At 39.1% G+C, this 25,496-nt stretch overlaps 1 protein-coding gene across 6 annotated transcripts in view; it reads right to left on the reverse strand.

Moving 5' to 3' along the window:
* LOC106862974 (cohesin subunit SA-2-like) overlaps positions 1-25,496 on the reverse strand; it is a 55,545-nt gene that overhangs the window by 17,220 nt on the left and 12,829 nt on the right. For all 6 annotated transcript variants that reach the window (XM_088159926.1, XM_088159924.1, XM_014892267.2 and 3 more), the window contains 14 exons: positions 24,723-24,874; positions 23,429-23,502; positions 22,873-22,996; positions 18,896-18,994; positions 16,780-16,859; positions 9,355-9,462; positions 7,327-7,435; positions 6,384-6,501; positions 5,446-5,549; positions 4,914-5,006; positions 4,739-4,828; positions 3,535-3,738; positions 1,907-1,983; positions 863-950 (listed from right to left, as the gene is read on the reverse strand). In XM_088159926.1, the coding sequence (XP_088016052.1) occupies positions 863-950; positions 1,907-1,983; positions 3,535-3,738; positions 4,739-4,828; positions 4,914-5,006; positions 5,446-5,549; positions 6,384-6,501; positions 7,327-7,435; positions 9,355-9,462; positions 16,780-16,859; positions 18,896-18,994; positions 22,873-22,996; positions 23,429-23,502; positions 24,723-24,874 (1,520 nt within the window). The remainder of the gene's footprint in view (positions 1-862; positions 951-1,906; positions 1,984-3,534; positions 3,739-4,738; positions 4,829-4,913; positions 5,007-5,445; positions 5,550-6,383; positions 6,502-7,326; positions 7,436-9,354; positions 9,463-16,779; positions 16,860-18,895; positions 18,995-22,872; positions 22,997-23,428; positions 23,503-24,722; positions 24,875-25,496) is intronic.

The raw sequence follows: 25,496 nt of genomic DNA on the forward strand, positions 1-25,496 counted from the left end.
CAAGCATTGCCCCCTGAGAAACTTCATTACTAAGGTGCTGCTTCTGCATAACTTGTCTGACAGCTTGATGAGTTGAAGGGAAAGCAATCCAAGTATCAAAAAGTGTGGTCCCAGAGGCTCACTTTAGCTTAGCTCCTTGGGATTTCTCTGAAGCCTTTGATGAAAGGCAGACTCCTTCAGAGGACAGTTCAGAGAAGAAGCCAAACATTAGAGCTCTGATGATCCATCTAAAGGAGTCCGCCTCTACCCACTGGCTGCAAGCTCTCTCTACTCAACTAAATTTCACTCCTTGCCAAAACCCCCCCAAGTTCTCTCCTGTAAACAGGGGCTTGTTAGCATCTGTAACTACTGAAGTATTTCACCTCATAATCCTAGAACACACAACTCCATCTTCACACAATGTTTGAGGTGAGGAAACCAGATAACCAAAAGGCTGCAGTTGAGATAACTGGTAATTATAAATCACTACAACAAGAGTCAACATGTAAGCAACACATCCGAAGTATTCCAATTTCTGCTTACATGCAATCCAAAAGGGGTTCTTCACAGTCCCAACAATTTCAGATGTATTGAAACTGAGACTGTGCAATCATAGGAAGTACTGAACATGACCAAGGATCAATCCAGATGTCAGACGATTATCACAGTACTGAAATATCTCCAAAATTAATTAATATAAAGGCATGGATTTACAGATTCCAATAACATTATACCAAAGACAGCCTCAGTTTCCCAGATTGAGAAATGGACACTGTATCTTCCTGTCTCATAGGGCATTGATATATGAGTTATTTAATGCTTTGTATTTCTTTGTGCTTTCATCAAGAACAACATCTTTCAATGTTAAATATTAACTACTCACCAGAACAGGCAAATTGCCATGTTCCATTTCAAACATCAGGAACCTTAAAGTCTTATCATACAGATTCCACTTGGTGAGATCATGGGCACTGCAGGTGAAAAAGAAATAATAATGATACACTAAGCAAGAAATGAAGACTCACCTGATCAAACAGTTTAAATGTATCCTATTTTTGCATTCATATGATGTATAGCAATAACATTAAACAACTAAATATTAATTATAAGGGGGAAAAATTAATTTTTCATCATCTGACACTGCAACCTTTAGACTATAGCTTTACAGTCTGCATTCCTACCACAAAACTGCACTGTTATGAGGAGAGGAAAAAGAAGCTTGAGTTCTGTATCTTTTGCTATACTTTTTGCATACTCTTTAAATGCCCAAAAAGGTCTAAAAAGCAATTTCCTCAGCCCATTCTAAGAGACTGTTTCTAATGGTCTTGAGTATTCTCAACTCAAGAATACTTGGGTATTCTCTCTGCAAAACGAGAGTAGCCCCAGCACGCTGGACAGGTAAGAATCACATTGAGAAGGTGGCCCAATTCCCCTAACCTCTGTACTATCTTGCATGGCAATTTACCAATCTCTGGAGAGCCAAGGTTTTGAGAAATCATCTCTTAACAACGGAAGATCAGATAAACTAAACATAAAAAGCAGATTACACCTGCTGCAAAGAATGACTGCATTCACTATACCCTCTTCAGACTGACCACCTGTATTGTCAGTAAGGCTGTGGAAAAACATCCAGCTAGGACAGAGGCACCACAGAGGGGATCTCTGTCCACTCTGACATCTTAAATCTGCAGCATACACTTCTCAGCCACAATAGGGCTGATGCTCAGTAATGAGTCCCAAAATAATTCCATATCCAAGAGTACAGTTCTATTAAGAAGAAACTAAACCTTGCAGCACCTCTCATAGGGATCATTTTCATTCTCTTGTGAAAAACCCCACTAAACCCAACAAGCAATTCTCATTTTGTATGTGTAAGGCTGACATTTTATGTATATGGGAACATAAACTGTGTAAATAAACATCTCACTTATAAAAAGCCGCTACTCTTCTCAAAGCAGAGTGCATCCGGGAAATTTCTCCTGCGTCCGTACAAAATCCTCCTTCCTAAATCATGGAAGTTTGGGAAAGAGAAAGGAATTAGCCAGTGTGGGCCAAGGCAACTGCTATGTTCTTTTCCCAACCAACCCACAAGCTTGGATCACTCTCCTCCAGCCCTCCTTTAACCTTTACCTTTAACCACGCTACTCATGTCTTGCTCTGCAGTCAAAAGAAAACAATATAATTGTTAAATTTTGTGTAAGGGAAAATCCCTGTCACTAATAAACCAATGGCAGCCTCCCTAGACTGCAGAATTGCTAACACAAAGTAAAAAGCAGCAATTAGTCTAACATGGTCCCTCACACAGTTGTTAAGGATCTCTGGAAAGCTAAGTGTTCACATGGTGCTGACCTTCCTTGCTTCCAGCTGCCAGATCACATTCAAAGATAGCTAAAAATATATTAAATACTTTCCCATAGATGCAATTGCTGTAGTTTCCACAAGTATACTATGTGATTCTGGGGGACAAAATATACAAGCAGGAATTGGAAGGGAGGAGTTTCAGGAGAAAAATATCTTTATTTAGATATAGATCACACTACGGAGGAGTCGAAGAATCCCTGGTCTTGCACTTATCTTGTTTCTCATAAGTACACATTCTCCCACATTGACATAGATCTCTATTTAAGACCAATAAAATTAATCCAATCTGAGGTTAGGGGATTTTTTGGCTTGACACATTTTGCAATATCCCTGTGTCCAATAAAAACCTGCCAGTGTTAACTCTCATACCATGGCATGACACCTGTTCATGATGGCACAGTTGATCAGATCAGCTGCAGGCTTCTGTTGTTCAGCTCAGCCAGCAAGCTATTCATATCCCCACCAGCTGTTTCTGCTTTTTAGACCTAATAAAAAGCTTTGAGGGAGACTGCAGTCCTCTTTCAAGGGGAAAGTCATTATTTCAAAGACCCTGAAGCTATACAATCTGCATTACAGACTGATGTTTTCTGTTTTTTTTCCCTATATCCAAAGTGACAACACAAAGGGTATCCTATGTACAGTCAAATATGGAGAACTACAGAACTGCACCTTTTTGGGAAGAGCCTCATCACATGTAGATTGACAGCACTTACTAGCTGATTTTGCACATAGTATCTTTGGCACAGGACTGGACTACAGCAATTACAGACCTTAGGTCCAGAATATCTGGTGTAGCAATTTTGTCCCTCACAAGTACACACTCTCCCACACTGGCACAGATCAACAAAATAATTCCAGTCTGAGGTTAGAGGACCTTTTGGCTTAATATATTTTACAACATCAGCGTCCAATAAAAGCCTGCCAGAAGACATACAATGCCCTGTTGGTGGTGTGGACTACCTTGTTTACTATTTTCCCAGCTCTATCCCTGCCAAAATATACTGGCAAAATAAATCTGCTTCATTAAAATGTGAAGAACCATTCTTTTCAGAGGTGCAAATCCATCTTTTAGAGTTCTACCTCCTTCAACAGAAATGCAAGCAAAGAATAGCTCCATATCCCCCTTAACTTTCTTTGTCTTCCTTTTTTTTCCTAGGGAAACAGGCTGCTTACCCCTCAACGAGTCACACTCACCTTTTGCCAGAAGCAATCTAGTAGCTGGTTAAGCTGTTTGATCAACTCATCTATCATTTGAGTTCGAGCACAATCCACCTGGCCATAGATGGCCATTTCTTCACGGCAGAGGATAGAGTAAGTTCTGGAGGAAGCCTCGAGGACAGGCATGTCAGAGTGTTTGGCCACAATGTCTTTTATCTCTCTCAGCAAAGCATCCAAATGCTGCAGGTGATAAAAGGGGTGTTTATAGGTAAATTGTACAAAAATCATCTTATGCTTCAAATCATTTCACTAGGCCCATATATTCATATGGGTCATATAAACAAGATTAAACAAATGCAAGTCTAAGGAGAAGAGTGGTAGGATTAGAGGACACAACTGTTTTTTTCTGTGTTTACAGCTCTCTTTCATCATTATGTCTCTGGATTTTCCTAAAGGATGAAGCAACTGCTTTAGTTTTACTTTAGCAATACATGTCTAGCACTACATAGGGAATAAAAGATGCCTTCCCAAAGGACAGGTCTGTCTTCAAACAAGGGAAGTTGTCTCCTTCAGCAATGGAGAATGGAGAATGTTTCAGATCATGTCAGCGACTTGGTCTTCACTCTTAGTGGGAGGAGGTAACTTGTGCCATTCTGCTGACTCGCTCTCTTCCAGTTGAAGTTTTGGGCTGAAATTAACCTCAGAGTGTTTGCCTAACACTGCCTCCTGTAAACATCCCTGCTTAAGAACATGTTGAGCTATTTCGAGGATTTCATCTATCTGTTTCTGACCATCCCTTTCCCATCAGCAGATACACTATCTCCATTCTTATCTTTCAGTTACTGTCATTCCTCAGCAGCTGGGAGTCAGCCTTCACAGAGAATGAAACCTATTCTGTAGTAAACTCCTGGGAGACACCAACTTAAGACACATGGCATAACCCACCCTCCCTCCAGCCAGGAATGAAAAAAACCAAGGGCTTGGTCTACCACACAAAACCACAAATTGTTACCCACCAAGTCCAGACACAGCATACCAGAACTGACAAGCACTAAGGCTTTTTTTTTTGAGGCTCCAAATCAAAAAGTAAAGCCTGAATAAGACCACTTTCATTAAGGTGTGAGATCATTTCATTGTATTTCAACAATTTTCTACTTGTTCCAAATCCCATTAAACTCTCTACGTTGTCACATATACTTAGTACATTCCACACGAACCGATTACCCCAATTCCTATTCACCTTCTCTAGATGTCCCGTACTGTAAACATCTAAATCATAATACTGAGGAATCTGCAGAAGATTTGCCACTTTTTGTGCATCTGTTGAATACTGCAGAGAAAAAACAGGATATGAGTACATTGCAGGAATTTTAATGAAATATTTAACATGCATTCACAGAGCAGCTGTTAGTTACCTTTGCCAAGAGCTGAGGAAGCACCATAATAAAGTGTTCAGTAATTTTGGTACAATCTTCCAGTTGGATTTTCTTCTCTTTTACTGACAAAATCTGCAGATAAAGCATTTGGTTTCAATTATAAAATCTCTGGGATTTGAGTGGAATCTTACATGTAACCCAAGCTTAATTCATATTGCATTGTCTCAAGCATATTGAGCTAAGATAGAGACACTTTTCCATGAAGAAAAACAGATGCTTTTTTTTTTGTTAACCTTAAATTAGATGCAAATTGCTGAACAGATAAATGTCATGGATAAAACGCTCATAATTTGTCAATAACATGCTTCAAGTGGCTCTGGTCTAATGCTCATCTCCTTCAATATCCACTTCTAATAAGATCTAGAGGTGAAAAGACACTGCAACATTTCAGAAAAATAAGCTATTTTATTTCCTATGATACATCTGCAACTAGGAACAAACTGTCTGGCAAAGTACATAAGGCAAAGATAATGTGATGACAGGACAATAAATAAGACTATGATGCACTGACTTTTTTGGCTGCACCTCTGCCCACTGGAGGATGACCTTCAGCTGCTTCTCTGACTGCTGCGAGGATGATTTCGATGAGAGCGTTTTCCTGGGCATCGCTCAGTGCTGGAAGTAAATCAGTCTCAGCATCACACAAAAGAAAAGTGAAGATGCAGCAACAACTGATGTAAAGCCTACTCATTTACCTGAGGAACTGTGGAAGGACATTAAAGAATAGGAGATGCAGTGTTGCTAAATAACAGCTAGGGAGTGTTTGACTTCATTTGAAGGAAGTTATTTTCTACATTTACTGAGTACTGCTAATCCCTTAATGGCTAAACTTTTTGGGGCAGTTGGGCTTGCAAAAACAGGCAGTTTTAATGAGGTCTCCTACTGACTAGTGTCTCATTTAGGAAAAATCTTTTTTGAGTACGAAAATGCTCTAACTCACTGGGTCTACAAATTGATTTTAGTCACACAACCAACTCCAGTTCTACTACAACAACCATTCATAGAATAGGTTTGAGTTGGAAGGGACTTTAAAATTTATTTAAGTTCACTTCAAAATAATTCTACCAAAAAAACCCTCCAGTGTTAGATGTTAGTGAACTCAATACATTACTCATTTTCTTTTGAGGTAGGAATAAAAGCCTGATAATAACTGCTTTTCAATCTATTAATACTTTTAGAATCTAAAGTTCTGGACAAACAAAGTGAACACTACATAAGCATTATGGCTTAATTACACAAGTGTTTATTGCACAGGTTCTAAACTAACATTACATAAATACAGAATACTGAATAAAACAAGTATGTAGATAAAAATGTTACACTAGCAGTGAATTGAGATGAATCTGCTTTATGACACTTGGGGAAATGATCCTAAACTAGCTAAAGCCATGTTCAAACAACAGCATGTGGAGATTCATTCAGACAAAACTGAATTTTTTGCTTACCCACCTTCTCCAGCTTCTTCAGCATTTTTTAATAGAAGGGTGGTCATGCACTCCCAGTCCTTCAGGAATTTGCCTCCCCAGTCCCACAAGCTGTCTACCAGGTATGCAACATGTTTGTGTAGCTAGGGATTAAAAACACAAGCTTACAGAAGCAAACACATCACTAAAGGAAATACAGCTTCCTATGCTCATCTCCCTGTGTCCAGTGACAAAGCTGTTGTCATTCACACATATATCCACATGTAGTTGATATTCCAACATATTTAGTTCAAGGCCAATCAACATTTAAACACCATGTCTTCGATCTGATACAAAGCAGAAAAGTGGGGTGAAAAAGCAGGAAAATCAGGCAAAAAATATTAAATTTTCTCTCATTTTAATACAAATTTAAATTTAAATTAAATAATCTCTGAAACTAGCTTCTGTATTGCTTTATATTGCTGATCGTAACAGTCAAAAATCCAGTCACAAGACTAGAAACAAGTCGTCAATCCAATTCTTTGAAGAAAGATTCAGAACTGCTGTGCCTGAGACACTTTGGCCAGATAGAGGTCTGCACCACTGCAAAAACTACACAGTGAACTGTTTATCAGCACTTAAGGTGACAAAATTCTCAATAAAACTACAGTTTTTAGTCAGCATGGAGCCATGGTACAGCAACCCACATCTGCCACTAGAAAGACATGGACATGAACCAAAAAACCCTCACTTGTGGCAGCAGTCCTTCAGGTTGTTTCCAGAAACTGCCTCAGCACTGATTCTCTCCATTAGCATACTTGTAAATTAGTTTTGATACAACAGAACAGAAACGGCTTCATTAAAAACTTAACCTAGAGAGTAAAAACATTTCAGAACTCATCAATAGAAATTGCTTTCAAAAGCAAGAAGATAATTGATTTAACATGCAACACTGGATTTAAAAGGCTTACAGCAGCAGCTGTTCTTACCTCACTCTCCAGGAAAAAGCGTATTAATCTTTTCAATTGGTCAGTGCTTGCCCCAAACTTTCCTCCTCCTCTGGGCTGAACTTCTTTATCTCCCTCATGACTAAGCAGCCTGCCAAAAGAAAAGCAAGTCAGTCCAGTTCTGCCACATTCTCCTTACACTCATTTACCAATGTAACACTAATTCTGTCAAGAACAAGATCACAAGGACTATATTTCTCTTAAGTGTCTACTTATTTACCCCAAATCTCATCAGACTTTTCAATAAGATGAAAGGAAAAAAGATTGTTTTCCATTATGAGAGATATGCTATCCCTGTGGATGCAGAGACTATTTCTTACACTTTCACAGGTACCCTGCCACCTTTCTGGATGACGGATGCAGGTTCCATAGAACTGATCATAAAACCAGGTAGGCATTTGGCCATGCTTAAAAGGAGAATTGCTCTAAATTTAAACCTTAACAACACAGCAGAGATATTACTACACAGCCACTATTCACATCATAGTGCATCTTGGAACTGCAGCTTCTTAAGGAAAGCACAGTATCTTGTAATTATAAGAGGCAATTAATGTCACAAATATAGTGGAAAATCTGCTTTTCCTCTTCTGTCTGAAGTATGAAGCACAGTATGACACTTCCATTTCCATTTCCCCCTTTATCCAAAATTACTCGGACTACTACCCACAAAAAGTGCTAATCCCAAGATAAATACAGGAAAGCCATCCCTGCAGATTAATGTAAGGCCCAAACAGCTTGGATTTAAGAGCTGGACCACACTACTAAATGTCAGCAAAAGCTTGTGCATTCAGGAAGAGCTTCTGCTGGTATAATTTATGCCAGCTAAGTAACCTAAGCTAAACTATGCAGACATGGAGGAAATTTTGTGCAAACCATGAAGAAGTGGGAGCAGTGGTGGAAAAGCATAAGCATTTATACTAAAACTTAGCAGTATAACCAGGGAAAGGAGGGTGTTACTAACATCTCTTATTACACCAAAACAAACATTCTGTACTGATAAAAAGTGGTGGAGAGAAGCACTAGGCAAACAAGAACAAGGATCAGATTTACAGGGTCAAGGTGTCCACAAGGCACTGGCAAGCTGGGTAGAAAAAGTGAAGTTATCAGGGCAATCACTTTGGTAGCAAAACACAGCTGAGCTCTGAGAGGAGAAACATTGAATTTATGAGGGAATATCCAGACCAACACAAAAGACTACGTCTAGCAGATGTAGCAGACTCATCAAAACAGAAGTTTCTCTTGTCTTTCTGTTGGACTTAGCACCACAAATTCCAGAATGCCAATATTTCAGTTAGACAGGAAAACACAACTAGGAGCAGATTTTGTATGTGTGGAAACATTATTATTTCTGAATGTTCTCCCACAAAATCCTTGCCTAAATATTTTTATTTTCATTCATAAAGTCAAGATTATTTCTCTCAGAATATATGTCACTCCTCTTTTTAGCATGCCAGCTGCATTCAACTTCATGCAACCATTGTTATAAGAAGTCCATTTATAAGAGTTACTCCTGGGCAATATAAAACTTGTATTTCATTAACCTGACAGGAAATTGGGAGGGCTTTTTAATCTGCTGCATCTCTCATTATTCAAAGTCTTTACAATGTATAAAGCAACTTCCAAAGGGAGAAGAGGAGGCCGTTTTTGTGATTAATCACCAAACTATGAAAATCTAGCAGATGCCAGGTGACATATTAGCTTGTAAGAAGCAAAGGAATAGGAAAAGAAAGAGAGAAAGAGGGCATGTTCCCAACGTAGCATGGCACCTGTGGATCAGTCTGTTTCATATTCCCTATGTTAGTCTTGCAACTTTTCTCACACCTATTGTTTCAGGGCTGTGCAGGAAAACATGCAATTACCCCCAGAGAGCATTTCTCTTCTGATTCACCAGAAGAAAGCTGGCACACACTTCCAGCAGAAAAATTAATGCTTAATATCCCCCTTAAATAAATCCAGCTTCATTCCAGAACAAATGAGAGTATGCAAGAAGTAGGCAGGCAGAGATACCACCTTTTATAGAGGAATTCCCCAGCTGCTACTGCAAGCGGACGGTGAGTGGCATAAACAAACTGGTATAACATTTCACAGTCTTCAGCTGATAACACATCCTCACAGTTCCTAGGCAAAAATAACAACGGAAGTTATAGTCCAGGTTTATCTGCAAAGAATAGTATGAATGCTATGTCCAGCTTTTACTAGACTTGATTCTCCATAACCATGCAACTTGTTTACACAGTTATGTGTAAATTTCTGTAGGGCATTTCTAAAAATGCTCTCAAACAAAATTGGCAGTGTTCTTTTATTCACTGTGTAGAGAAACAGAGGTCTGTGTAAGCCATGACAAATCAGGCCCACTGCATGGACATGAACATTAATTTAAAATACAATTATGGTTGATTAGTGATCACGGTAAAAAGAGCAATAATAATAAAACAGGAAAATCATGACTTTACTTTAGGCTTAGATGTTCACCACAGAAGAAACAACAAGAAACCTTCATTCTGTAGTACTAATTATTTTTAAGTTATTTATTCCAGTATTTTAAAACCCACATTCTATTACACTAGAGTCCCATGTAAAAAGAAATCAAAACACATACTTGATGGCATGCTTATGGCTCTGAGCTCTCTCTGCACAAACACATTCAAAGTCAGACTTTTTTCATTCAGCTACACATGTTGAGAACACCACATGCCAACTAGTAAACCTAGAACATTCTCTGAGAGGTAGGAATGGTATTCATATCAAATATTTACAAAAAAGAAACCGAAGCATCAAGGTTGAGCAACCCAACGAAGAGGTACCACAGCAGTGAAGTCCAAAGCAAGGATTAGTTTCCAAATACCTGCTTCTTACTGCCACAACAATGTCACTGGACTAGGCTACTTCAGAGACTAAAAGAGCAACATATGAGATCCTTACACTTACTACACCTAGGTGAGAGGAAAGAATTTTTATTGATCACTGCCTTCAATCCTCGAGTAGTAACATTTTAAAATCATCTATAGCTGTGGACCAACATTCTCTCCACAACTAAGGATTCATGCTACTTTCCTGCTAAGAGTGATGTCTAAAAAAATCAGCAGTCCTTTCTGTGCTTGCCCATTTGTCTCCAATCCATCACATCCTTTAGCATCCTCTCAAGTCACAAAGCCCCAAAATATCCTCCAACCTGACTGAAAAAGAAGTGAACTCATTAGGTGAGAGTATCACTGGAGCATCCATTAAAAATGCAAGTGCTAATGGTATGTCTCCAAAAGTGATGAATCAATCCCACATGATAATGTGAAATAAAAGCTGCCTTAGATACTTAATGCAAGTTTTGGTGAACTCTTTAGAATGCAATTACCTTGAGCATGTATTTGCAGTAATGGAACATACAGGAAGTGTAAAGGAATAGATATCAAGAAATCAGCATAAAGGAAAATATTTATGTCACTCATTTAACTATCTACAGAACTGGGAAAGTAGAGTAAAAATGTGTTTATTGATGTTAAAACAGTAAAAAAAATGAAAGAAGTAAAATGGTTTTATGGTGCACTAGAGCAAATAAATAAGCAGTGGGGTGTCCTGTAAAGCCACGAATTATCGAATTTATTAAACTTCGACAAATTTAACAAGTGAGAGTAAAACAAAAATGACAACAAAGAGCAGCTTGGAATATAAGAAATTTCACAAACATACGGTGATCAAGACTGAACCAATACAGAATCACAGAGCACTGAGGATGGTCAGCACCTCTGCAGATCATCTGGTCCAACTCCCTGCTCACAAGAGGATCAGCTACAGCAGGTTGATGTGTTCAATCTATTAAGTCAAAGATTCTATAACATCTGTGGCAAAGTATTCCAGTATCGGATCTCTCCCATAGTGAAAAAACTTTTTCTTATGCTTAAATGGAATTTCCTGTATGAACATGCCAGTCAAGTGCACACATTTTTTTTTATATTTAATTTTTTTCTTCTTTATATTTCAGGTTTTCTCTAGCACATTTATAGAAATAATGAATGCAATACCTGAATGTTTCTGTTTTAAAAGAGCTCCTTGACTAAATTGTTCAGATAGCATGAAGAGCTCGGAAACACCTATCTCTCTGGACAGAAATTAAGGACTCTTCCTTTCCAGCACTAATGAAACTGCTTTTCCATAGGTATTTTCTATCCTTAGGAAAGATCCTGGGAGGGAGGTTGGGATTGTTCAGCCTGGAGGAAAGAAAGTTCAGGGGCATCTTAGCAATGTGTGTAAGTACCTGGCAGTGGGAGCAAGAAAACAGAGACAGGCTTCTGCTCCTGGTGCCCAGGACCAGAAGCAACAGCCACAGACTGAACATAGGAGGCTCTTTCTGAACATCAGGAAACATGTCTTTACTGTGAGGGTGACAGAGCACTGGCACAGGCTGCCAAGGGAGGCTGTGGAGTCTCCATTGCTGGAGATCTCAAACGCCCAGGGATGCAGTCCTGGGCAATGTGCTCCATGTGGCTCTGTGTGCCTGGTGAGGAGGGGGTTGGACCAGACGACTCTTCTAACTTCAGCCACGCTGGGATTTCCAAAACCCCAACCTCCCTGTTTTTAACTTTGTCTTCTAAGAGGTTGGGAATTTACCCATTATATTAACCTAGTGCAGTGTTATTTCCTCTCTCCTTGAGACCTGAGTCGGTGAGATGCTGTTCCAGCTACAAATGAAGCACTCCCAAACAGTAGAGAAGCAAAGGAAGGGAGAAGAATCCATTTCTTACAAACTGACAGACACTCCTGACACCACTTGAGTGCCTGATCTTTTGTTTCCTTCTTTCTTGAGTGAGAGGGAATACCTGTGTGTACTACAACTACTATTACTGTTCAACCACTACTTTCTGAGCCATAATGAGGTTTAGGGTCATAACTCCCTCTGAAATGACTGCTCAGGTGTTTTACCTCTGCAAGCAGCAACACTTGACTACACCTCCTATCACCAGCACTAACACTAGCACACTAAATGGGTGCCTTTCTTTTTTACATCCATAAGGCAACCATCAACCACACAAAGAATACTTCAAATACAACACTAATACTGCTGCAAATGTACAGCCCTCAGAATGCCAAGCAACAGATAAAGGTTAAGCCAGAAGTGCCTGCCAATGTTTAGGAGCCTAAAAATAAACAGGCAAGGCTGTTCACATACCAATCTCATGACATATCATTTTCTCTGCACTTCAGTGTGAACATGTCACAAAGAAGAAACTGGGACATCTTAGAGGGAGATCACAGACCCATTTTGTCCTGCACATGGCACCAGTTGAAAGATTTTGTATCTTGCTTTTTGTTTCATTTTGTTGCATGGAAGAGGTTATGACTTGGATTAATCAAGGAGTTGCTTGACTTGGTCTGTGCTGCTGTTCATACCAAGGATAACAATCAAAATCACAAGAGTAAAATAAAAACACACCTGACACACTTTACAGAGTTTTACATTAGTCTTTGTTTCTAGTGGCTGTGCAGGGTAAGATCTGGTACATATCCTGGTGATGACAATCCAAGGTATAGCATCTCAGTCAAAAAAGAATCTGTTAACTTTGCAGTTAAAATTAAGTCAAGTTAAACATCCAAATCTGCAGAAGCATTGTAAAAGCAGTATTTGTGCACAGAGCACTATCAACCATAAAAAAGTATGTTGAAAGTACTCTAATGTCTGCAATAAAAATTTTAAGTACAAAACAGATGTACTACTAAACTGTTCTGTTTCTCACTCTCGTTCCTCTGCTCTCATTGCAGGTATTTCAAGACACACTTTGGTGATCAGCAAAATGACAATATGGTTGCCACTAAAATGTAACAATAGTCCTTTCCCACCCACTGTACAATGGGATTAGAATGTTGCAATACACTGTAATTATACTGTGGCAGACCGAAGTGTTTTGTGTTTAAAACTCAGTTTAATTTCCAGTTACGTGTAACTAAAGTAAATCAAAGTCATTTTCCCCTGGGCTATTTACATATTCAAGCTAATTGTAGATTTGTGCCCCTACCCACACCACCTGGAACCTTTCCCCATGCATCTACTGCAGTTACCTAATTACTTTTGCTGCTGTTTTCCAAAATCCCTCTATGCTTTTAGGTAGTTAAGCACACAAAAATTAACAGGTTTGTCTAGCAGTAGGTACACTAAACTAATTTGCCTCCTAAAAGGCGATGTTTTTTTTATCTGGGTCTCTCATTGTCACTCATGTTTTCTCCCTCTTTATTTCCTTCCTAGTTCTATTCCCTGTCAGATCCTTTGCAACATTAATGCTAACAATTATGTATAATTCAGTACCATTAATAATTTCTATTATGCCAAACCTCATAGGCTCATTTCAGTTTCAGGATCACATCATGCTGTGTAAAAGCAGAAATGTACTAGCCCAAAGACTGGCATTCAATTGAGACAACATGCAATAAACAAGAAGGAAAAAAATCTCAGCTCACAGAGATACACAAGAAGAAAATACAAATATGGATTTGAAAAAAACTAAGTATATGCATAGCAAGAGAATTCTGAACCAATACTGGGACTTTTTTAAAATAATGTAACGCCTATAAGTGAATTGAAAAGATCAGTGTTTTCACTACCTCTCTATTCTAGAGAATGTAAAGGCACAGCAGCTTTATGGGGCAGTAGTACACAGAGTAGCCAGTGTACATTCCACAGTACTGGAACAGAGTGATGGTTGAGAGATGCTCAAACCTGTTACTAACACACATAGAGCACAGCTCTGCTGCCACTGTAAAACATGGCAAAAATAGTCAATTAGCAACAAGGTCTTGCTGCTATGCTCACCCTATGCGGGTGGACATAGTTGACAACTACAGAAGTCAGTCAAAGAAAGTTACTGACATAACATACTTTTCCCAAGAAAAATTACCCAACAGAGTAATTGGAAGAAAAAAAGCCATTCCTGGGCCTTGCTTCTTGATGAGTCATGTCATGACATAACAAAATATTTATTCCAAGATTAGAGATATGTTCTGAAGGTCAGTACTTCACCAGTGAAGACTATATATTTTTTTTAATTAATGAATTATTCCAGATCAAATATAGAGAATTCAGATAGAGATTCTTGCCAGTAGCTTTAAAAATAGAAACTTGATCTGAAAGGTCTCTCATATCTCACTAAAATTGCAAGTTGGGCCAAATTTGTAGATGACAAAAATTAGTCATTCAAAGAGAAACCAAGACTGCTTGACAAAAGTGGCAAAAATTACACCAATGCCTACTAGTAACCATGTCATTTATACAAGCTGTCATTTATTACTCTATTATCCCCTTTAAGGCAGGGGAGTTGCTGTCCCCAGCTCCATTTCATGCTTTACTGCACATATCAAGCAGCACTACTGCTCAATATCCAGACAAGAGTTTTGAGCTATGAGACACACCAGCCCTGCAGGTCTTTGCTTCCACAGCGCCAGCAGCAAGTCCTTTCTGCCACTATTGCAGGAACTAAGGCATCAGCTTTTCCCCTGCTAGAAAAGGATCTTTTGATGCAGGCTCTTATTAAGAAGCCTGTACATGTGACTGGCTAGATTGTCTGTGTCTCTTCACACAGAGTTACAGACTGGTCAGCATTACTCTTAGCAAAGAGAAGAGCTGTTGTTGAATTTGCTTATTGAGTCCCCAAACTCACACTTTCACCACTCCAATAATTAAGCCAAATCAGCAGGGGTCAGAGCAACTGGGGGGGAAAGTGGAAGAAAGCAGGATGGCTATGCAACAGATGAGCAAAAAGAAAGAAAAGAATGTATTTGCTAGGTCTCAGCTTAATTTAAAATAATTTCATAATGTATTAATTTTACTTATGAAACTTGCATCTTATGATAGAAAAATATCATTCAGAAAACTTTAGAAGGCATTTATTCACACTGGAAACCATATTTAAGCAAAATTCAGAAAAAATTGCTTCAGGGAAAAAGAAACATTGATCAAACTTTTATAGCTGCAGCTTGCATTAATGAGAACATGATCCCTTATAATAAAGCCAGAGATGATAAACAGCTGCAGTGCCAATATAGCTCTTGTTAATTCAGATACGGAACAAGTGCAGCCATAACTGGTGTATGGAATCTTTGTACTTCAACAATGGTGAGCTGCTCCTCCTAGCACAGGGACATGTTATCCATGGACACAGCATTGTGCTTTGTTCCAATAGCTAGGCACCATGGTGAACCAAGGGATGTAGAAATGGACATTGTGAACACAGGAACAATATAACCCTGGCTACTGCTAGTGAGGGCCAAACAATGGCACTACCTTCAGAAGAGGGTGCAGTGGTCACAGCATCATATGCTGTTCTGATGTGCCTATTGAAGGAGGCCTGGAAAAATGCCACTCAAACCAGTGGAATGTGAAGCAAGACAGGAGACTGTAAAGCAGCACCTTAATATACAAACGTACTTGAAATTTAATGTAAATATCTACAGCATCATATTAGTTGGACCATTAAGGTCTACATGCTCCTCTAGAAATGACTAATACTGCTAGCTTAAATAGAGAAGCCCACAAGGTTATTGAATAATGTGTCATGCTGTACATGGAAATAAGCATCTGCATCACCAAAATTCAACTTACACTCTCAGACAGAGGAGACACTGAGTCCTAACAACTCAACTGTATTACCAATGGAATGCAGTGAAGTTTTTATTCCCATTTTGCTTTGAAAAAGAGGGACAAAAATTTATTCTACACATATTTTGCAAATAAAGACATTTCTAAAATAAACATGCTACTCAAGGATGTATCAGAATAAGATTTATATACTTCTGTAATACTAAGTCTAATTCTTCCCCACACTTCCAGCTTGCCATTATCCTACCAAATCTATGGCTGGCAGGTAAATTTCCCAAGGGAACATCTCTTCTATTAGTTTTCCACCTCAGCAAAATCACATACTTGCTTACTTCCTGTCAGTCAGTCTGCTATGGGCTCAAAGACTACCAGATTCTCTGCCCTGGAGCCAAGAATCTCAAAGTCCAAATTCTAGCAATAGTCTCGAAGCTCAAAGCTTCCTGCATTAGGTGCAGAGACAGGGAAGATGGCAGAGTTCTCCAAGCTCCTGGTCAAGGCCTGGCAGTCCTGGGACAGAAGATGGGGTAGGGACCCAATCTTCAGTGGGAATTTCCCTCAAGACAGTCAAATGCTCTTTTTGAGAAAAGCCAAAATTAAAAAAGGAGGAATTTCCTTTCAGAGGGAAACGTAGATATAAAAACATAGTTTTCACACTGAATCTCAGCACAAGGGTTTTCTTAACGTTGGCATTTCCCACAAAAGAAAATGTCATGTCCTGAGCAGCCTTAACTGTAACTCATCCTGCCAGAAGCAACTGTTTCCCAACAAGTAACTGATTACAGGAGGATTCGTCAGGTTTGTACCTGGATCTTGTTGCCATTAAAACAATACAGTAAATTAAAAAAGAAATTATTTACTGTGACATAAGCATCAAGAGTTTCATGGCTTGAACTGCTACTTCATGGTCCTTGTCCAGAGGCATGGACACAATTCGATCCTAATGGATGTAAAATGACAATAAAAAGATGTAACATGGTTTGTTCTCAATAAACACGTATTTTTGCTACAGCTAGATCATCTACACTAGTACAGCAGAGATTTATTTTTATTTCAGCAGCTATTTCCTAAGAGACATAAGGCAACTTGATTACTACCAAGTAGTTCCCCAGCCCCTGAAAATTAACAGCATGTTAATATTTTAACTGAATTAATCATGCAGTAATATGATATTTTTCATAGATGTAATGTATGCATTCACAAGAAATTAACTACATACTACAAATTGAAAGTGACTGACAACTTGTTTCTAAGATGTTACTACTGGCACTTCTGTATGTTAAATGAAGGTAAGCCTCAAATTACAAGCATTATCTAATCAGTTTCTCCCACTAACAGTAAAGTGCCTGCACCTACACATTACAGAAGTCAGTGCCTTGCTGAAAAGACAGTTAAAGTCATAAAGATACCTCAAAGCATAGCAGCAATATTGCCGACATCCAGAATTCACAATATTGTAACTTAGTACACATGCAAACAGCTCAGAAAACTTCCCATCCCATGAAACCAGAAACCTGCACACCTCAGTGTGGCCCATAACTTTAAAATATATTACACCTTTAGACTTGCTTGATTTGGGACGAACAGTTTCCCCGTTTAACATATGGTTTCTACATCTCTACATTCATTTTCTTTTGCACCTTCCTTTTTCTCACAATCCAGTTGGAAGGTGTCTAAATCCACAAATACTGAGTTTGAACACTCAAGGGTAACAGAGGGAGCATGTGTAACTCCTGTTTGCACGAAATGTATTGCTGGTTATATGATTACACTCCCCATCACTGAGAAAGCATGATTTAAACTTTGAAACTGGTATTTTCTATGTAGCTGTTTGGATTTCTTTTGTTTAGACGGGAAGGAGTTGTTTTTGGGTGGAGGTTTTTTGACTGGGGGATGGAGTTTGCAATAATCCATTTACAATGCATCCTCCACACAGGGAGATCGCAACACAAACAGCCTGGAGCTATTTCATCAGCCTTTATTGAATACCAATCCTGCATTTGGTTACACATCCTACAGTAGACAGAAAGGTAAGGGACTGACTACCACATAATCATTTAAAACAGGGGTCAATCTTAGAGAGCTGAGTTTAATTCTGAATAATTTATTACTAAGATACCAATATTAATTTATTTCATGTTCTTTGAGAATATGTGATAGGCATTTTTCACTATTAGCAACTGCTTTGACACACACAGGTAAACCCTGCATCTTTTGCAAAAAGACCCTGGATTGCCACCACATGCAGGCATTGATTTGTCCTGACATTGAATCATGTCCTGATTCACAGGGACTGAGATATCAATCACATCATCTTGACCTTTCTTATACAAATACTGAGAAGGTGCATCCCTGCTAGTGTAAGAGCAGCTGACAAAATCCTTAGCAAGGCCAGGGTTACAAAAAGTGAAAGGCTTACTTCTTAAATGAGTCGAGATATTGGAATATGATAAAGGCAGAATACAGGGCCAGTGAAGCCACACAACAGGCTCTCAAAACTACAGTGTATCACCTGATTTGTTCAGAAAGGAAGTAAGGGATCCTTCTTCAAGATTCATATTGACATGGTAGATCAAGAGAGCCATTCCCACATCAGTATGATACATGGACAGCCAGTCCACTATCTAAAAGGTTAACCCATTTTCAGGGGCAGCAAAAGGAGGATCTTTAGCATATGAAAATCTTTGCTATCTGCCAAAGATCCTGTAAAAAAAAACCTGGGCCAATATGGATAAATGGTGGAGATAACTGACCACAGTGCATGCTAACACTATTTTGTGTGAACTAAAGTGAAATGGAAGAGTTCATAGAAACAGAGGGAAACATCCCTGCAAAACTTCTTCATCTATTTAGTCTGCAGGAGTCTAAGTTCCTCTCAGTCAAGAGAGTGGGGAGATCAGCTCTGATCAAAACATTGGGCCCTGTGTATACACCCAAACTATAATTTAAAAAACCAGCAAACAGTAATTTATTTACCTTGAATCTGTTAGTAAAGAGCTCCATCCTGGAAGCAAGTTCTTTTCTGCTATAAATTCCCTGCAGTCCCAGAAGACACTTCAACCGCACTTCAGCTTGCTGCAAGACAAAGAGAAATCGGATAACAGTAAAATACATGTATCTTTGTTAGTCACTATCAGCATTTATATCGTGTAAATAAAAGTTCTTTGTGGGTGCCTACAGCAGACTATCCAAATGCTGCCTCGTCTTCTTTAAAAGTGACATCAGTACCAGTTTGTTTGTGTGTACATACACTCATCTCTCTCTCACACACACAGAGGAAGCCTGCAGTGAGCCAAACTTAAAGGTAACATCAAAGTTTGTGAAAGGCTCCCTAAGAGTCAAAGAAACTCTCACAGACCTCACAGTTAATAAAAGCAACAGAATGCAAAAGATACAGGGACTGTGCTATTCATCTGTTAAATATACAAAGACAGGAGTATGAATGGCATACTTAGTACAACCAGCACCCTCACATACAGCAGACTTTGCTTGCTTCTTGTCAACAGTTGACTGGGACAACTGTTAAACGCAGACAAGGAATCCTAGAAACTCTGGATTTCTCTAGATTCCCAGAGGAAGAGGTACAACTTAGAAATGCACTGGCTTACCATTGTGGATTCTTACAGAGTTAAGTATCATGCCTCTTCTCTATTTCTGTTTTACACTAGAACATGGTATTCTAAGTATTCTAGGAAAAGGGTTGCTTTGAATTCTGCCCAATTAGTTAATTTATGCAAAATATATTTATCCACACAAGGTGTTACTTCATACTATTAGGACTGCTGCTTCACAGATGCCTCAAAAAGAAGTCTTTTCCTTAGCCAGATTTTCAATTATCTCATGCATATTGTTACATCATTCAGAGGACAAAGCTTTAAACAGCATTAGGAAAATGATTTTGATGATCCAACATAGAAAAATCATGTGTTCTGTAAATTTATAATGCTAAGCATATCAGCAGAGACACTAAGATAAACTGCAGGCTTTGAATAAGTCTCTTCATGTTTCTTTTTTAATTCCTCTTGCTAACAATAGCAGTAAGAATAAACATGCAAATCCAAGAAAGGAGACCACCTACACATAGGCTATCCATTGCTACAAGTTCCTGTTCACCTGCTTAGATGGAAAGCCAAGGATGATACCCAGTGGCAGGCTTTGACTAACAGTTTCGCTTACAACAGCTTTTTGCTAAAACTATAAAATGAAAGATCAACAGGTAACAATGTACACTGCTCTCTAATCTGCTCACAACACATCAGCAGTACTTACTTTATATTGTACTTTAATTTTAAATCTCTTAGGAAGAGACTGTTGCCCACACCTGCTGCTTCCTACTGCCACAAGGGCTGCACAGCACAGAACTCACTCACAGACCCAAGGTGGCACCCATCACTGCACACTGGCACAAACTCAGCTCAGCCAATGTACTCCAAAACTAGCTTCAGCTGCCCGTGGCTCTTTTTCACAACACTCTGCTTGTGAATAGGGATTGAATTTGTGTGTGGGGAAAGGAACAACAGTGTGCACTGGTTTGCTGAATGGTCACATCTCTTGGCAATGTCATTTGTCAGTCAGGTGGAGTCAAGTGTAGGCCTGCGGACATAAAAGGTAACACATTAAAGTGTCCCATCTCCCTTCTGAGGTTTCCTGTTCCTACCCAAAAGCTCTCAGTCACAACCCCCAACATGTATGTTTCTTTAACTGCTGAGAAAATTAACTCTAGTAAATAGAAACGAATAACTATTTCTATGACTACTTGTATTATTTTTCTATGTTTTCTCCTTTTCAACTACCTCCCCTTTTCTAAATTCAACATTTCCCATAGTTTTGGAAGGATGTGAAGTAATGTTGAATGATCAGGAATATCTCATTACCTTCAAGTTCTTTCAACAGCAGCATCAACAAACACAAACACCCAGCCCTCACCAGAAGCACCATTCTAATCTCAACAAAAAACCTGTCTGTTTGAAGGCTTCAAAGCTGTGACAGAGGGAAGGGGAATTATGTAAGCATATTTTCAGGATACCCTGAACACATACACTGTCCCTCAGCTGTATCATAGCATATTTTGATCCTGACCTGATGACAGTAAATATCACTGAAGTGGTGGGCAGCTCTAGTGACCTCAGAGAGCTCTGCACAGGCTCCAGCACTGCTTGAACACAGTCAGTTATGAGACTTCAGCCGCACCACTATCACCGAGATGGGGCCATTCAATAAACCTTACAAATACAGGGTGGGACCTGAATGGTTTGACAGGACTGCTGGGTCAACACTCCCCAGATTATGAACAGGGAAGGTCTACTTCTGAGTTATTCCTGGATAGCAAATACAACCCAACTGTCTTTCAAGGCAAAACAATTTTAAAAACTGCTCTCCCTCCCCAGCTCCCCTCAAAAAATCCAATAAAGTATATGAAAACACTGCAAACCCTGTTGGTGTTCTCATTTTGAAATCAGGCAATTTGACAGTGGCTGCAAATCACAAAGCACAGCCAGGACAGCAGTAGCGGTACACTATCAGGTCTCAGCCAAATGCAGAGTATGGAAGACACCTCACTTTATCTCACTCTCCTTGCATCTGCATTGCTTTCAGATAAAAAAAGCCTTAGGAAAAAAACAACTATTTCCATTTTCCAGTAAACAGCACTGGGTGAGCTGTGTGCATTAATCAGAGACACCAGCTGTTAATCTTCACTGCAGCGTACTGTCAACGAGGACACATCACCTTCCAAAAAATACTTTTTCTTTTGAGAATTCTCCAAACTGAACACGTAGCGAAAATCTATTGTGATCAGATAAAATGTATGCAGGAACAAGCGTCAGTTCCTGGTACATTTGTCGCCCTACAAACCCAGGCGGCACGTCCAGAGGGACGGCGGGCAGCGGGGGCCTCGCGCGCCCCCTCCTGGCCCCCCGGCGCAGCACAGCCGGATGGCCCGCGGCTGGCACAGACCCCGGCACGTCCCGCATGGACACGGGAGCGACAGACACCTTCACAGGCGGCCTGCAGAAGTACAGCGTGTCGATTTCGCTAATTAGCCGTTCCCCATAAATACTGCTATCCCCCTGAAGTCTCTCGTGCGTTTTCGAAGCAGGAGAAAAAGGAGTATTGTCACAGAACCACGGGACAGGTCAGGTTGGAAGGGACCCGGTCCAACCTCCCTGCTCAAGCAGGGTCATCCCAGCACAAGAGCGTGTCCAGACAGTTCTGAATATCCCCAGTGAGGGAGACTCCACAACCTCTCTGGGCAATGTCCTCTAGGGAACAGTGACCACACAGTAAAGAAGTTTTTCCTCATTTTTCCAGTGCAACTTTCTGGGTATCAGTTTTTGCCCATTGCCTCTTGTTCTCCCACTTGGTGTTTTGGACTTACTGACTTCTTTTGGATTTTTTGCTTGTTTGTTTTGGTGGTATTTGGAGGATTTTTAGAAGTGTCTCTACACAAAAAAAAAAAAAACAAACTATAAGGAAAAGGAGAAAACTCTGTGAAATGGCTGGACTTCCTGTAAATAGTCTCTCTATCTAACTCCAGATGAGAAATGCAATATTGAAGACTATTCTACTACAGGCAATATTTATTTGTTCATTTTTTATAAATCTAAACAAAATTTTAAATATCTACCAAGCCTAAAAGCAGAATTTCAGTCAACATTTGACCCTCTCAAAGGATAGAAGCCATTTTACAGTTCAGAAATAACTGCCAATTCAGCGACATAAACATAACTGCACGTGCAGGGATTCACACAGAACTGGAAAAAATGTTCTCTGTTATTAAGCATTAAAATGGCTTTTAAAATAAAACCTGAAACGGGGAAGAAAATGAATTCTTTTTGTACCACCACAGTCTTAAACATCTATCTAGAATTTAAACGCTAGGATTCTTTAAAAAAAAATTAAAATAAAAAAACCTGAAGTACTGCTCCAAGAAAAAAAAAAAAATTAAGCTTTACCTTATCATACAGCATCCACCCAACATATTTCAAGTAGCTATCATTCAAAAAAGCATCTGGGTATGTTTTAATCCAGCTGCCAATTTCTTCGATGCAAGTTGCTCTGATCTCAGGGATAACATCACTGTGAAATTATAAAATCATAATATCAATACATTAAAAATTAACTTTAAACCAATTATATTATTTGCAATATTTTTATGTTCTGGAATTTCAAAAGCATGTATAATTCAAAATATTCCAAGTATCTTCATATTAATATTGTAAGCTACTCTTCAATCAATAATTAGATCACTTTTAGCCACAAATATTTTGCAATTCTGAGTATGTTCTCGTTCACAAACACACTGCTCTACAGCCAGCAGGAAAAACTGAAAGAACACAATCGAAAGGTCTTTCTGGAAGCCTAGATTCCTAAGAATAATTTAACTGCTACACTTTCCTTAACACCATCAATGCCTCAAGGATGTTTAACTTGATTCTCGTTATCTGTACAATCTGAGCAAGAGTTTCTGGGGAATGCAGATTCACGTCACAGCTGTATTTTCACTCTTACCGGTAACGGTTTAGAAATGTCCCTTTGAAAATAGCATTCATCATGTTCTGTATCTCTAGAAGCTTATGCTCATACTGAAACACAAAGAGAACTGAATGTTAATATTGGTCCCACAATTCATTACACACGAAAATTTTGCATCAAGGCCCTTGGAATACTACTGTGATGCAAACTGCTGGTGTTTACACATGGTAACAACATAAAATGAGTGGTCTGTATCTGCACTAGCAACTGGCCTGTTTGTGGCTACATCCTGAGGAGAGGTTTACTGGATACCAGCTGCTAGCCTTGGCAAACAAGGTACTTGCTTGATACAGTCTATCAGAAATCACACAGAAAGATACAGTACAACTGTCCTCTCATATAGATCCAAATTCTCTTTTCATGCACTTGAACAGAGATGGAAAAAAGGCAGACAAAGGAATTTTCAAAATACACAATGAGCATATTAAAAAACTGAATCCTGAAAATGTAGGTAGGAGTTTCTGAAAATCCAAGTCACCTAATAAAAATATTCTCTCATCAACAGCATCAGGAAGGGTGACAAGTTTGGGTTTTCCCTCCAACACACTCATTTCCTCTGTCCCATAAAACCAGACTTACAATGACACTAAAATATCCTGTTTCACCCAAACACTCCTCTCCACAAAAAGGGTATTGTCTCTGTAACACAGAAGTCCACAAACATCTAAAACTCAGAAGAGAGATAAGTGATTCTAAGGTCAGGAGACAAGGAAATATACCTGATGTTCATTCATCAAGTCACCTTCTCCCTCAAGTCAGAGTTATTTTTTTACAGTTACAGCTCTGCCTCTAGGAGTTGAAAAGGAGCTGTCTTTGAGCAGGGAAGAAACAACAGAAACTGAAAAGCAAATGATACAGGACATCCCTGAAGTTCAATCTCTTTTTATAAAGCATTACTTGCACAGAGATGACACTTCGCCTCTGTCTTTTTGATTCATCGCTAAAATTTGGGCTCGTAATTTGTACAAACATATACAGAACTGCACTCCCACAACACCAGAGCTACTGAGACAATTAAATTTGTGTGTAAATCCCTATTTGTGTGAAGATCAAGAGCTAAGGATGCCAATTTAGAAAAGCAGCCAGTAGGAGAGACATCACAGGTTAACAGTACATAGGACACTTATTACCTTAGTCTTGTTTGTAGCACTTAATCCAGCCATGCATTAGATAAACATATGAATCTCAAAGAATGGCAGGGACCCAGAAGCAAACAACAAGCAATCCTCTAACATTTTCATAGATCTCCCATACAAGACACTTCCCTAACCTCTTTCCTTTTTCTCTCTAGCTGATCAAGTCTGTAACTGGTCCTCTTGCCACTTATCCTCTTCTTCTCCACCTCATACAATCTTTGAGCATTGTGCTTGTTGACATCAAGGTTCAGATGGACGCTTACAACTGCTGTCAGAAGTTTCATTGCTAAAAAAGAAACAAACCCAGCACAATTAGCTTAGCTCAGAGATATGCAGCATAAATATATTCACCACTTCACCACAAAAAGGATATGGTTAGCCAAATCCAGTTTATATTGAAAATATGAGCACTACTAGATTATAGTAATTTGTTTTAAAATACAGTGTTTATTTTAAAGGCAGACAATGATCAAAACGGGAAAATTAACTTCTATTTCTGGTGATTTACAACTTTTGGTCAGAGTTCTGGTCAGAGAAGTAATTTACTGGGAAACTCTCATGTAAGTTTACGTAATTCTGACTTTTCTGCAAAAGAATCTAGAATTGTGGAACAGCTGATTGTTGGTAACCAAAAAGAAAATTGAAAGAACAGTGAAGCTGGCTCAGAAATGGCTGGGAATCATAATATACTACTGGAATGGACAAAAATTCACATTCCTCTAAGGATTGCTGGATGGTTTGAACAGATTTCAAGTCAGTTTTTTGAGCCCTCAAAGCATACAGCATATTTTAGAATAAATTATACTTTAAGTGCACTTTGCATGGAAAAGAGGTTATTTACTGGCTTAAGGGGAAAGAAGTAGTAGCTGTAGTATCATCACACTGCATGAAACAAAAATGTGTAACAA

This window comes from Sturnus vulgaris, chromosome 2, assembly GCF_052056855.1.
Source record: "Sturnus vulgaris isolate bStuVul1 chromosome 2, bStuVul1.hap1, whole genome shotgun sequence".
NCBI lineage: Eukaryota > Metazoa > Chordata > Aves > Passeriformes > Sturnidae > Sturnus > Sturnus vulgaris.